This window comes from Plecotus auritus (genome assembly GCF_963455305.1).
Source record: "Plecotus auritus genome assembly, chromosome: 7".
NCBI classification, from domain to species: domain Eukaryota; kingdom Metazoa; phylum Chordata; class Mammalia; order Chiroptera; family Vespertilionidae; genus Plecotus; species Plecotus auritus.
Window position 1 is genome coordinate 67,506,303 of NC_137774.1, and position 15,097 is coordinate 67,521,399.

A 15,097-nucleotide genomic window follows, 5' to 3' on the forward strand; every position below is an offset into this window, starting at 1 on the left:
ATGACCATGATACACCTGAGAAATTTAACTTTGCAAGTGATGTCCTGGACTACTGGACTCAAATGGAGAAGGTGAGGAGGTGCCTGTGATGGGGGGTGGGAATAGGCGTGATCTCTCTGGCTTATCTTGCTCCTCGGAGGCTGAGGGCACAGACCCGATACAGCGTCTGCCTCAACTTACCAGTGTCATGGGAAAAGCTTATGTTTTGGGGTTCAATTCTCAATTCTCACCCTGGCCACTTCCGCACTTCTCTGTGCCTCAGTGGTTTTATCTGTGAAATGGGGACAATCTCCCTTAAGAAACATGACAGCAGGTAAAAGTATTGGGTACAGTCAGATAATTGTGACCAAATGCAAAGTTCTAACTACAAGGTCAGCAACTTGATGTTCATCTGAATTCTGACCTTCCACTAATGGGACTGTGAGCCTCACTGGAATTCTTCTTATCAAACTTGGGCTCAACTTCAGGCTGCACAGAGGGAAGGGACAGGCCCCCCGCTGGTGCACCTGCGCACCTGACAGGTAGAGCTCAGTCAGCCATCCTCCTGTGAGGAGAGGAAGGTCAGCTGCAGGCCTCTCTACCAAAGACGACTGGGGTGTGGCATTGGGGTCTGCCCAGAGAAACCAGTCCCTCAGCCTCTAGAGTTACAGGTCTCTTCAGAAGAAACCAAGTGCTTAAAACTGAAAGGGGAGCAGTGATGTCTTCCCCAGGGGATGGGGTGGACAATGGGTGGTGTTCCAGCTACTAAGTCCCAGCTGATGATGATCACAGTGTGAAAAGTTACCCAACATTATCTTTGTAGAAAGAGAGAATTCTCCAGCAATGCAGTCTGAGAGTTGATGGAATTTTTAAGTTTCCAATGAATTTAACATATGCATTCACGTGCTAGTGTTCAAAGCCTATATGCCTTTCATGGGGCTTCTTCCTCCTTTCTTTTTCCTTTCTCTGAATTTTCATAATAACTCCCAGGAAAATAGAGCCTTGGTTATGAAGAGCATTTTTTATACGCCATGTCAAGCACTTTCCATTTAATGTTCAAATTAGATGGATACTTTTGTGATCTCCATTTCCCAGATGGGAAAACTGAGGTTCCAAGAGTTTTAAATGACCTATGGAAATTAGTTACCTAAGTAGAGGAGCAGAATTTGGGTCCAGGCTTTCTAATTGTAAAATCCATTTTTTAACCTGGTCTCATGATTAGATGACGCCAAAACATCTCTTGACTTCATGAATACCTTTTGGACCATGAGATGGACTGGAGAGGGAGGAGGTAGAGAGAAGGAATTGAGCCCACCACTTCATTCTCGCATTTATCTTCATAAAATTCTTATTCATTAGTTCACACATATCCACCCAGGGAGATAACCACCAAGTAAATAGGATTCCTCCATGAAATACCTGTTCTTGTTGGGTTTTATATCATTGTTATCAGTCACTGTCAAGTCATCCATATCTCCCAATGTCCCCCCAGCACCCTCATTGCATTAATTTTCATTCTCACAACACTTCTGATCTGTCTGTCTCCACTTTCCCAATTGCTGTAATCAGGGTTACAGTGTCACTGTAACCAGTGATGTGTGGTGTCTGACACCTAGAAGTTTCTCAACAAACATTTGTGGAGTAAATTAATTTTGAAACCTGCCTTACAATCTACAGATCTTGGTGCTGCTCCTATCAAACACTCTGCAGAGGGCACGCCACTGGGATCCACTTTACTCCCTGAACCTCCCTTAAAACAACCCTCCCTTAAGTTAGAAATCCAACATTTCTATGTGCCCTCTTCTTTTTATTTTACACTAGAGGCCCGATGCACAAAATTCATGCAAGAGTAGGCCTTCCTTCCCCCAGCTGCTGGCACCGGCTTCCCTCTGGCACCTGGGACCCGGGCTGGCTTCCCTCTGGCCACACGCAGGCATCCAGGACCTGGACTGGCTTCCCTCAGGCCCTGGCTTTGTCTGGAAGGATGTCCCGTCTAATTAGCATATTACCCTTTTATTATTATAGATATGTTTTCATTATGTCAGAGAGGAAGGGAGAGGTAGAGATAGAAATGTGAGCAGCCCACGTTGGACTGCCAGTTGCAAGTGTACCTCCCATGTCCCGCGTGGTTCAGGGTTCAGGTTCAGGGTTCGGGGTTCGGGCTCTGGAGGAGGCCGCACACAAATGAAAGAGACAAGATAAGAAAATACTAATTTGGGAATTGGGGGCCAAGTGGAAGCCCAAGAGAGAACTCCCCTTTGCTCTGGCCTTGGGATCCCTTTTATTCAGGTTTGGGATCCACCTATAGCCCTTAGGCAGGCAATTTCCAGTAACAGGCAAACTATCTTATCAGTAAGGATTTACATCAGACTAGAAGGTGCAAGTTGCTTCAGCTCCCTTTGTCTCCATCAGACAGTGGGTGAATGGCTCTGACCCTTGCCAGAGCCTCAAGGTTGACCAGCCTTCCGGGTTCCTTGTCCACACCTCTCTGCTAGTGAAGACAATGGGCAGCTTCCAACATCTCCCCCGTTTCTTTTCCTTAAAAAAATCTTGCATCTGCAGACTAGAAATAAACATTTGAGAACAAAAATGAGACAAGCAATACTGGTTATGCTGAGAAGCAAATGAATCAGTCTGCAGTAAGTTTATTTTTGGGCCAACAGTTCTTTGAGTCCCAATTTCAATGTGCAACAGTTTTGAGTCCCAATTTCAATGTCCAACAGTTCCTTATGTGTACATGTCAGCAATGATATTTCAGTTCTGGATGGTGGACAAACGGTGGCAATGGAGGTCCAACCTTCTCTGATTTTGGTCCTGGGCAACCTGCGGCGACGCACAGCTGCTGACTGCTAGCAAGGCTAGCAAGGCAAGCAAGGCGTCTTCACCATCTTCATTTCTGCACTGTTTCTCCTCTGTTCTCGGGGCCACTGCTATTTCTGTGGCTGGAGCTGTCCTGTCAATTCCTCTCTGGGATCCATTGTTGCAGGAATCCATATGGTCTAGGAGTTTTCTGGAAATATACAAACATATTCTTGACCAAAGGTTAATAATAAAGGAATCTTTTCTATAAACTAGACTTGGGATCTTTTTTATTTTTGCCCAACGATTTTCCTTTGGCTTATTTTGACACCATGTGATTTTTCATGGGTGTCTTGCTATTAGCATAACAAATGAAAAATAATTTTCCAAAGTAAAAATTTTTTTTGATGTAATTTACTTACAAGGTATTATTTCTTACAGGATATTACTCTACTATCCCCCCCCCCCTTTTAATTTAAATATTAGGAGGCTTTTGGAAATTTTATAATGCAGTCTTGAGAACTTTTAATTTTTTGCACAAAAATATGACTGCTTTGGATTCATTGCATGTTAAGCAATTTTACTATGACATAAACTATCAATAAAAATTTTAGTTAATACTTCAGGAACAGTTTCTGTCCAGTACAATTAAGTTTTTATGAATATCCACTTATTTCAATTATCCAGATTAAATAATTTGAAATAAAGCTTATTTTTTAACTTCACTTGTCCTAGGTTATGGACAATAAATGACATTAATTAAATCCCTGCAATTAGTCTTTGAGTAACATAACATAAACTTTGTCAGAGAGGCAAAAAACACAAATCATTTACTTTAGTTTAAGAGGCCAAACATATTGACTTTTAATTACAGTTCTTCAGATGTTTGAAGGAAACCTCTCTTTTTCTTTCCAGAATAATTTTCAGGCTACAGAGAGTTTCATTTAAAAATCTTTGTCTTTCTTAACACCAAGCAACCTACAGGGCTGCTGCTTGAAACTGGCAGATAAGTCTGAATAGCTAGCTATATTACAAGTAACTTTACATAAACTTAGTTAGGGAGGCAAAAACACAAATTATTTATTTTAGTTTATGTTTACATCTGATTTACAAGTGCAAAAGTCTGCCCCACCTCTGGCCTATTTAAAAATGCAGGCAGCTATGGGCTTTTTGTCATTTTAAATTTCCTCTGTTGGAGGAAAGATTTAAAGAAATATTTAGTTACTTATTTTGCCCTTCTTAGAGGCCAAAACCTTCATAAAATTTATTAGTAAAATATAGTTATTAATTTTTATTTGATAAAGCTTTCCATGCAATTTCAAGTATATTGGATTGGTTTAATTGAAAATATTTCATTTAAGAAGACAGTACGAATTCCTTGAATTACTCAGGACCCTTGGAACTTTCCAAGAATCATCTTTCAGTTAAAGCTTTGAAATTTTAACTTGGAAAAAACCCATCAAATATATATCTATATATGATTTAAAGATTATAATACTTTTATAATTATCTTAAGATATCAATTAAATTTAAACTGTTCTTTATATTAAAAATTTGGTTGGGATCACAGAATTAATCCTCTTTATTTAATTAGACCAAATATTTTGAATTCCTAATTTTCAGAGAAAACATAACATTTTATTTTCTCCAGAATAAATTTCTGTACTTTAGGCATTTAGTTACCACAATTACATTTTCTCCCAATTTGATTTGAACCTTGAACTTTCAGAGCTTCAAATTTTAGGTAGCAAGTTAAATTCTTAGCATTTCTCAAATCAATAATACTTTTACATTTTTAAGGATACATTTCAAATAAAATACAAGGCATATTCAATTAATAGATTAAATTCTGTCCTCTAGGTTTTTTCATAAGAAGAAAATTCAGATTACTGAACAAGTTTTTATCATTTGATTAACAGGCTCAGCCTAGCCGCTTGACTTTTTAAAACGACCATATTTTTTTCTGCTGGGGGAAGGGTGGCTAGCAAACTTGTAGCCATTTAAATGCAAATTAACACATCCTTTGTCCTGAGAAGCCTGATTTCAAAGGAGCCACATTCCTTAAAGATGGCTCCTGGTGGGAAACTGGTTTACCTGTCTGCTGGGGGAAGGGTGACCACCCCTCTTCCTCCATTAACAAAGGGTGTAGCTAGCCTTCCTGTGCTACTTTAGATCTTTATAGTATATTTTTCAACAACTTTTGAGATTCTAGAGCAGGGGTGGGCAAACTTTTTGACTCGAGGGCCACAATGGGTTCTTAAACTGGACCGGAGGGCCGGAACAAAAGCATGGATGGAGTGTTTGTGTGAACTAATATAAATTCAAAGTAAAGGAGCAGAGGGGAGAGCAAGAGAACCCTCCGCTCTTTCGGCTCTGCGGGCCAGATAGAAATGCCGATCTCCCTGCAGCATGAACCTAGCCTGTGTCTTTTCCTGGGTCAAATCTGCCATTTTTCTTAGGAAAAAAAAAACAGTTCTGGGTTTCTTCATTTCTGTAGCTCTTGTAAGGAGATTCCAGCTGAAAACTTATCTAATATTCGAAATCGGACCATGCATGCATTTGTTTCAAGCCAGGTTCTCTCTTTACACATGCACAGAAATCCCAGACACATTTCTAAATTTTTCATGGCGAGAAAAGAGACTTTAAATTAGCATACTGGGAGAATGGGAGTCCATATTGGATTGCCATATGTCTCCCTTCCCCCACATCCTTCCTGCTTTGGGGGAAATTTCGGTAACAATGGGAGTCCATATTGGATTGCCATATGTCTCCCTTCCCCCACATCCTTCCTGCTTTGGGGGAAATTTCGGTAACAAATCTGGCTGCGTATCTTTTCATGCTTAATAGATAAAGACAGATCTTAAATTTTTTCCTTTTTCGCTTTCCGAAGTAATAACTAGCACTTAAGCTTATCTTTGCCAAAATTTGCATTTCCCAGCGAGTTCTTCTATAATTTTTAAACAAAACTTTAAGTAATCTCATTGCGGGAGAGCGGATAGCCCTGCCCTCTCCTGCCACCTTTGAATTTCTCCGCACCAGAAGCGGTTTCGGCAGCGGGGTTTCATTTCTTATTATAGATTTTAGATTCCAAATACAAATTAAGATTTTAATTTGAACAAGAAACCACATTCCTTAAGCATGCAAACCAAAAGTCTATAATAAAGTTTACTTTATAACCTAATTCTGCCCCTTTAGCCTGGCTGAAAAAGGCGTTTCCACCCTATTTACAGATCGCGACTTCTGCAGCTGATCGTGGGCTTTGCGTGCAGCAAATTTCCCTCACCTATATGGTGAATTCTTCCCCACCTTTTTGGTGAATTATTCCCCACCTTTTCGGTGAAATCTTTTCTTCGCTTTAGGCAAAATCATCCCCTCCAGAGGTCCCACGTTGGAGGCGCCAGTTGCGAGTGTACCTCCCATGTCCCGCGTGGTTCAGGGTTCAGGTTCAGGGTTCGGGGTTCGGGCTCTGGAGGAGGCCGCACACAAATGAAAGAGACAAGACAAGAAAATACTAATTTGGGAATTGGGGGCCAGGCAGAAGCCCAAGAGAGAACTCCCCTTTGCTCTGGCCTTGGGATCCCTTTTATTCAGGTTTGCGATCCACCTATAGCCCTTAGGCAGGCAATTTCCAGTAACAGGCAAACTATCTTATCAGTAAGGATTTACATCAGACTAAAAGGTGCAAGTTGCTTCAGCTCCCTTTGTCTCCATCAGACAGTGGGTGAATGGCTCTGACCCTTGCCAGAGCCTCAAGGTTGACCAGCCTTCCGGGTTCCTTGTCCACACCTCTCTGCTAGTGAAGGCAATGAGCAGCTTCCAACATAGAAACATCAATGATGAAGGAGAATCACTGATAGTCTGCCTCCTGCCCACCCCAGACTGGGGATCGAGTCAGCAACCTGGACATGTACCCTGACCCGAAATCGAACCATGACCTCCTGGTTCATAGGTTAATGCTCAATCACTGAGCCACGCCAGCTGAGCAGGGTGTGTGTGTGTGTGTGTGTGTGTGTGTGTGTGTGTGTGTGTGTGTGTGTGTTTGATGTGTGTGTGTGTGTGTGTGTGTGTGTGTGTGTGTGTGTGTGTTTGATTTCCAGGAATCAAATCTAATGAATGCATACATAAGGGGAACAACAAAATTGATGTTTCTCTCTCTGTCACTTCCTCTCTCTCTAAACCAATCAATAAACAAAAAATTTTAAAAATACTGACGCTAACCTTTTCTACAAGCAATAAACTCACATGCGTGGAAGTTTTGTTTGTTTTATTGGGACTTGGATGCCTTTATTTATTTTTTTTATCTTTTATTTTTTAATCCTCACCTAAGAATATTTTTTCCATTGAGTTTTTAGAGAAAGGGAGGGGAAGGGTGGAAGAGGTAGGGGAGAGAGAAACATGGATGTGAGAGAGACACTTTGGTTGGTGGCCTCCTGCAGGTGCCCTGACAGGGGCCAGGTATGAACCTGCAACCAAGCTATGTGCCTTTGTCTGGGAATCGAACTTGTGACCCTTTGTTCCAAGGGCCAATGCTCTAATCACTGAGCCAAACCAGCCAGATCTTTATTTTTTCAATAATTTTAAACATTTTCCAATTACAATTGACATACAATGTTATATTCATAAGTTAAATAAATGTTTAATCATTAGGTTGCACACCTGAAACTGAGCTCTAGACTATTCCTATTACCCCAAAAGCTTTCTTTTGTCCTTTCTCAGCCAATCCCCTCCCACCCCCACCCTAGGCCCCAGGCAACCACTGACCTGCTCTTGCACCCTTTTGTGTCTGGTTTCTTTTACTCAGCGTAATGTTTTTGTGGATTAGTTGTTTGTGTCTTTTTTTCTTTTTCTTTTTTTGTTAGTCCTCACCAGAAAATATTTTTTCGTTGATTTTTTTTTTTTACAGAGAGAGAGTGGGAGAGGGGAGGGTGAAAGAAGAAGGAGAAAAAGAAAGAGAGAACATGGACATGTGAGAGCATATCCGTTAGTTGGTATCCGGCTGGGATCGAACCTGCAACCCTGGTTCTTGCCCTTAACCAGGAATCAAACCCGAAACCCTTTGGTGCAAGGGCAGACACTCTAACTGCTCTGGCCAGGGCTGTTCATTTCTTTCTACGGCTGAGTTACTTACTCAGCGTTTTATCTTCTAAAATGATTTCTCAATATCCGTTGGTTTCAGATCTCACCGCATAAAACTTTAAATTTCAAATCTAGTTTAAGGGTTGTATTTTATCTTCTCAAAAACAGCTTCATGTCAATATCACATTATCAAATTAATCCTTAGCACAGAAATACATAACTACTACAGTGATATCTTCTTCAAGGTGCAGGAGTTAGGATCTAACAAAGTCTGAATTCTGAGCAACAATTGTTTTCTACCTTAATATACCAGCTTTTCCATCATTGTTAAAATCCTGCAGAAATCTTATGTACTGTACTAGGCTTCCTGTATATAAACAGTGCACAACTTGTCATCAATACTTGTTAATGCTGTTTATCCTGTTGGGCAAGGATTTTTTTCACCGCACTGATTTTTTTTAAAGCTGTAGAGACATACATGTATATGCACATATATTACTCTTATCTCAGATGAGATACATTCTTTGGTTCCAATCATCTGAGTCAAAAAATCATGTTTGTGCTTCTCTCAGGGGAAAATTGCTGGAAAAATATACACTAAACCATTTCAGTGCTAACATTCAGGGAGTAAGAATGTGATGAGAAATTTGAAGAAATCCTTTTGTTTATAAGAACCTTTCTGCTCATAAGTTTCTGTATTGCCTGAATTTCTCCTCTGAACATGTTTTGTTTGAATAAAAAAAATATATTTTAAAAAACCATGTTCATGATAAAATACTTGGGGAAAAGAAGACAGTTGAGTTAAACAAAAAAATTGGCCATAAGTATTTAAACCATTTACATATGGGCACATATGTGTGCCTTGTTTACTGTGGTGTCCTTGTGGTCTGAGAACAGTGCCTAAGAAATACTAAGATCTAACTAATATTGAATGAATAAGTGAGTAATTATTATTAAATTTGAATTATAATGTAAATATGGTTTTGCTTATATAAATTGATATTATATTGTTAGCATTTTATTGTAAAAAATCTGAATGTTTAAATTGGTTTTATTTATTCTACTAGAGACCTGATGCACAAGATTCATGCACTGGCGGGGTGTCCCTCAGCCCGGCCTGCACCCTCTCACAGTCTGGGGCTCTCGCAGTCCTTGCCACCTTGCTCCTTACTGCCCGCCTGCAGTGGAAGTGGGAGAGGCTCCAGCCACCACTGCTGTGCTGGCCAGCCGTGAACCTGGCTTCTGGCTGAGTGGCGTTCCCTCTGTGGGAGCACACTGAACACTAAGGGGCAGTTCCTGCATTGAGCGTCTGTCCTCTGGTGGTCAGTGCATGTCACAGCAACCAGTTGTTCCATGGTTGGGTCGATTTTCATATTAGCCTCTTATTATATAGGTCTAGAGGCCCGGTGCACGAAATTTGTGCATGGGAGGGGGGTCCTTCAGCCCAGCCTGCACACTCTCCAGTCTGGGGCCCTTTGCGGGATGTCCAACTGACGGTTTAGGCCCAATCCCCGGGATCGGGCCTAAACCAGCAGTTGGACATCCCTCTCACAATCTGGGACCGCTGGCTCCTAACTGCTCACCTGCCTGCCTGCCTGATTACTCCTAACTGCCTCCCCTGCTGGCCTGATCACCCCTAACCGCCTCTGCCTGCCAGCCTGCTCACCTCTCACTGCCCACCATGCCGGCCTGGTTGCCTTCAACTGCCCCTCCTGCCGACCTGGTTGCCCCCAAGTGGCCCCCCTGCTGGCCTGGTCACCCCCAACTGCTCCCGCTGCTATCCTGGACGCCCCTCATGGACCCCCTTGCTGGCCTGGTCGCCCCTCACTGCCACCCCTGCCGGCCTGGTCATCCCATGCAGCCTGCTGTTCAGTCGTTTGGTCGTCCCTCACTAACCCCCCTGTCGGCCTGGTCGCCCCATGCAGCCTGCTTTTCGGTCATTACTGTGAGGGCATCATGACCAATTTGCATATTACCCTTTTATTAGTATAGACCAGAGGCACGGTGCACAAAATTTATGCATGGAGGGGTTCCCTCAGCCCAGTTTGCACCCTCTCCAATCAGACATCCCTCTTGCAATCTGAGACCGGTGGCTCCTAACCATTCACCTGCCTGCTAGCTTAATCACCTCTAACCACTCTGCTGCCTGCCTGATTGCCCCTAACCACCTCTGCCTGCCTGCCTGATCACTCCTAACTGCTCCCCTGCTGGCCTGATTGCCCCCAACTACTCTCCCCTGTGGCCTGATTGCCCCTAACTGCTCTCCCCTGCAAGCCTGATCGCCCCTAACTGCCTCTGCCTTGGCCCCCACCACCATGGCTTTGTCCAGAAGGAAGTCGAACATCTGGAAGATGGCCTGTCAACCTGGTCTAATTAGCATATTACCCTTTTATTAATGTAAATAGATTATATAGGATAGTATTGTTTAAATGGGAGGGGGCCTTTTTCAGCAGGAGGAGATGCTCTTGACAGACAAAAATACATAATCCCTATATCTGGACTGATAGCCAGACATATGCACTATACTGCCAAACTGGTCATTAAAAAATTGAACCGCTTTCTTACACCAAACAGCTATTGCCCTTAAAACCCCTCCTCAGCCCCCACCTTAGGTTCTGCCTTCGCAGGTCATCCAGATTAGATTCTGATTGGTCAGTTTCTATGCCTGTCAGCATCAAAAGCTCTGCCTCCTAGGCAGCCATTGGCTCCTCGGTTCTGATTGGTCGGTTTCTATGCCAGTCAGCCTCTCCGAGCCTATTTCCAGGCTTGATCCGCAGCCACCTCGGCCGCTACGGATCAGGCCCTGCTTCTCTCTCCCAGCCTCTCTCTGAGCCTTGCCAGCAGCCATGGCAGATGCTGATCAGGCCCTGCCTTTCACTCCAGGCCTCTCTCTGGGCCTGATCTGCAGCAGCCACAGCAGCGGCGAGGTCCTAAGGCCTCCGGCCCAGCCCTGGGCAACAGGCCTAAAGAACTCACCATGCCCACCTCACCCCGCCCACCACCCCTGCTGCCCCACCACCCCTGCTGCCCCACCTGCCTGCTGGCCACCAGCCTTGCTGTGATAGGAGCCTGTGTGCCATGGGGGAGGGATGAGAGGTGCTCTATGAACTTCCTGTTGACCGGTCATCCATCTGGTTGTTTAGGTCATGATGGCCCCTGGCCATTTATAATGCAGATAATTTTATAGACATCAGATAGTTAGATCCTGCCAATCTTTGACTTTGGGAAATGTAGCTCACTTACATTTAAAGTAATTACTGATAGGGAAGGACTTATGACTGCCATTTTGTTAATTGTTTCCTTGATATCATAGCTTTAATTTTTGTCCTTCATTTCCTCTTTTACAGCTTTCTTTTGTGTTTGGTTGGTGTTTGTATTTTGTATTGATATGTTTTGATTATCATCTCATTTCCTTCTGTGTATATACTATGAATTGCATATATTACATATAATCTCTTAAAGTTATAATAATCTATTTTAAACTAATAACAACTTAACTTTAATTGCTTATAAAAACCCTATTCCTAGATATATTTAAGAAATAATAAAGATATAAAGAAAAGTAAAAAAGAAAAAAAATACTTGCATCGAAAACATACAAAGGTCACAAACTCAATGAAAAGGAAACAACCCACGTAGAAAATTGGAAAAAGATCTGAACAGTTCACTTGAGAGTCTCACATATAGCAAATAAGTATACAAAAAGATACTCAACATTACTTGTTATTAGGGAATCTATAAATAAATAAATAAATAAATAAATTCCTTTCCAGCTACATCCACTCCCCACTGAATGTTGCAAACAAGTTTCACTCTTTTCCTTCTGTTCCAAAGAGGGGCTGGGACCCTGCGACACCTCCTCGCAAACCTGGGACACCAAATCAGAGAAGGGGGGTGCAAGAGTGAGCAAAACATCACAACATGCCCTACCGTTATGAGTGTGCTTTAGCTGTGTGGCCATTTGTTGGTTGCTGCAGATCCTTGACTGTTTTAAGAGCCCCAACAAAGCCATTTTAGTCTGTTTACTTGATGTTTCTCTGAAGGAATAGGGGCCTGGACCTTCCCAGTCTGCTTCTTACAAATTTCACCATTAGAGGTAACTTAATTTTAAAAATTAATTTCTCCAAATATTCAGAGCCTAAATTAGCCTCTTTTAGTGTGTAGCAATTATGTTAATTGTCATATTTATTGAGCACCTACTGTGCCAGACACTGTTATGTACACTTTACTCATTAAATAACTCGTTAGGACTTTATGACCCGCTAGGTAATATTATTGTCCCCACTTCGTAGATGAGAATGCTGGGGCACAAAGAGAAGCCCACTGTCTACCTGGAACTAAGACAGGTGGGGTTGGAGTTTTAAGTCTTCAGTTGGAGACAGGAAGCTATTCATGGTCTATGTGACTTGGGAGGAGGTGGCTATAGTAGACCAGAAGTTGGCTGGATCACAGCATGCCCCTAACTTTTCTTGGCTCTTTAAATGATTTAAAATAGTCCTCAGTTCCTGAGCTATGCTCACACTGGAATGTGCCTATGAAAGTGGATTGGGGGAATAAGTGCCCTTTTCCTCTGCAGCAGGAATAACACATGGTGTATGATCTTGACCAGGAAGGCAAAAGAGGCCCCAACCCAGCCCTGTGGTGGGTGAACAGCCAAGGAGACGAAGTGAAGTGGAGTTTCAGAGAGCTGACAGACTTCACCTGCCGCACAGCCAACGTCTTCATGCAGACTTGTGGCTTGCAGCAGGGAGACCGTCTTGCCTTGATTCTGCCTCGAGTGCCTGAGTGGTGGCTGGTGACCATGGGCTGCATCCGAACAGGTCAGTGACTCAGAAAGACCCATAGAGACCTTAGGGATGTCCTAGAGCCAACTGGTCCAGGAACACTAGGTACTTTCTCTTCCCCTACATTCTTTCTTCTTCACAGTCTTTCTCTTTCTCAGACTCCCTCACATATTTGTACCCCTTATCCCTCACTCTCTCCCTCCCTCACCCCCACATACACTCAAACACCACAATGTCATACACACACACGTACACTTTCTCTCTTTTTTTTCCTTTATAGATGAAGGCATTACATATGTGTTCTTATCCAACTCTTGCCCTCCCCACCACACACAAACCCCCAGCTCATGCCTTCACCCCCTGGTGTCTATTCCATTGGCTATGCTTATATGCATTCATACAAGTCCTTTGGTTGATCTCTCCCTCTTAACCACACCCTCCCCTACCTTCCCTCTGAGGTTTGACGGTTTGATCCATGCTTCTCTGTCTGTGGATCTATTTTTGTTCATCAGTTTATATTGTTCATTATATTCCACAAATGAGTGAGATCATGTGATATTTACTTTCTCTGACTGGCTTATTTCGCTTAGCATAATGCTCTCTGGGTCCATCCATGCTATTGCAAATGATAAGAGTTCCTTCCTGTTTACAGCAGCATAATATTCCATAGTGTATATGTACTACCATTTTCTAATTCACTCATTTGCTGATGGGCACTTAGGCTGTTTCCAAACCTTAGCTATTATAAATTGTGCTGCTATGAACATAGGGGTGCATATGTCCTTTCTGATTGTTGTTTCTAGTTTCTTGGGATATAATTCCAGAAGTGGGATCACTGGGTCAAATGGGAGTTCCATTTTTAATTTTTGGAGGAAACTCCATACTGTTCTCCTCAGTGGCTGCACCAGTCTGCATTCCCACCAGCAATGCAGGGGGGTTCCATTTTCTCAGTATCCTTGTCAGCACTTTTCATTTGTTGATTTGTTGATGATTGCCATTCTAACCGGTGTGTAACAGTACCTCATTGTCATTTTGATTTGCATCTCTTGGATGATTAGTGACTTTGAGCATGTTTTCATGTGTCTCTTGGCCTTCTGTATGTCCTCTTTTGAAAAGTGTCTATTTAGGTCCTTTGCCCATTTTTTTTATTGGATTGTTTATCTTCCTTTTGTTAAGCTGTATGTGTTCCCTGTAAATGTTGGAGATTAAACTTTTATCGGATATGACATTGGCAAATGTGTTCTCCCAAGCAGTGGGATTCTTGTTCTTTTGTTGATGTTTTTTTTTTTTTTTTTTGCTGTGCAAAGCTTTTTATTTTGATGTAGTCCCATTTGTTTATTTTCTCCTTAGTGTCCATTGCCCTAGGACAGGGGTGGGCAAACTTTTTGACTTGAGGGCCACAATGGGTTCTTAAACTGGACCGGAGGGCCGGAACAAAAGCATGGATGGAGTGTTTGTGTGAACTAATATAAATTCAAAGTAAACAACATTACATAAAAGGGTATGGTCTTTTTTTTATTTTATTTCAATAGTTTTATTCATTTCAAACATTTTAACAAGAAGAATGTAAACACTAATTATTATAATTTGAAACTTCAAAAAATGGAGGAATCATAGCACAATAACATACCTTATATTGAAGATGGCAAAGGCAAAATAAAATTGCCTAACAAAGGAAAGGTACAAAAGCCTTTCAAATTAAACTTAAATATAATAAAACTAGAGGCCCAGTGCACGAAATTCGTGCACTGGGGGGTGTGTCCCTCAGCCCAGCCTGCACCCTCTCCAATCTGGGATCCTGGTGGGATCGGGCCTAAACAGGCAGTCGGACATCCTTCTCACAATCCAGGACTGCTGGTTCCCAATTGCTCACCTGCCTGCCTTCCTGATTGCCCCTAACCGCTTCTGCCTGCCAGCCTGATCACCCCCTAACCACTCCCCTGCCAGCCTGATTGATGCCTAACTGCTCCCCTGCCAGCCTGTTTTCCCCTAACTGCCCTCCCCTGCAGGCCTGGTCACCCCTAACTGCCCTCCCCTGCAGGCCTAGTCACCCCTAACTGCCCTCCCCTGCAGGCCTGGGTCCCTCCCAACTGCCTTTCCCTGCAGGCCTGGTCACCCACAACTGCCCTCCCTTGCAGGCCTGGTCCCTCCCAACTGCCCTCCCTTGCTGGCCATCCTGTGGTGGCCATCTTGTGTCCACATGGGGGCAGCCATCTTGTGTGTTGGAGTGATGGTCAATCTGCATATTACTCTTTTATTAGATAGGATAGAGGCCTGGTGCACAGGTGGGGGCCAGCTGGTTTGCCCTGAAGGGTGTCCCGGATCAGGGTGGGGGTTCCCTTGGGGCGTGGGGCGGCTTGGACGAGGGGCCTGTGGTGGTTTGCAGGCTGGCCACGCCCTCTGGCAACCCAAGTGGAGGCCCTGGTATATGGGGTTTATTTATCTTCTACAATGAAACT

General features: G+C 43.1%; 1 protein-coding gene across 1 annotated transcript in view; it reads left to right on the top strand.

The window, feature by feature from the left end:
* Positions 1-15,097, top strand: part of LOC308253704 (acyl-coenzyme A synthetase ACSM1, mitochondrial-like) — a gene marked incomplete at its 5' end in the record, with an annotated part of 61,014 nt that continues 45,917 nt past the window's right edge. The window contains one exon of the mRNA XM_080679374.1: positions 1-71. Within this exon, the coding sequence (XP_080535500.1) occupies positions 1-71 (71 nt within the window). The remainder of the gene's footprint in view (positions 72-15,097) is intronic.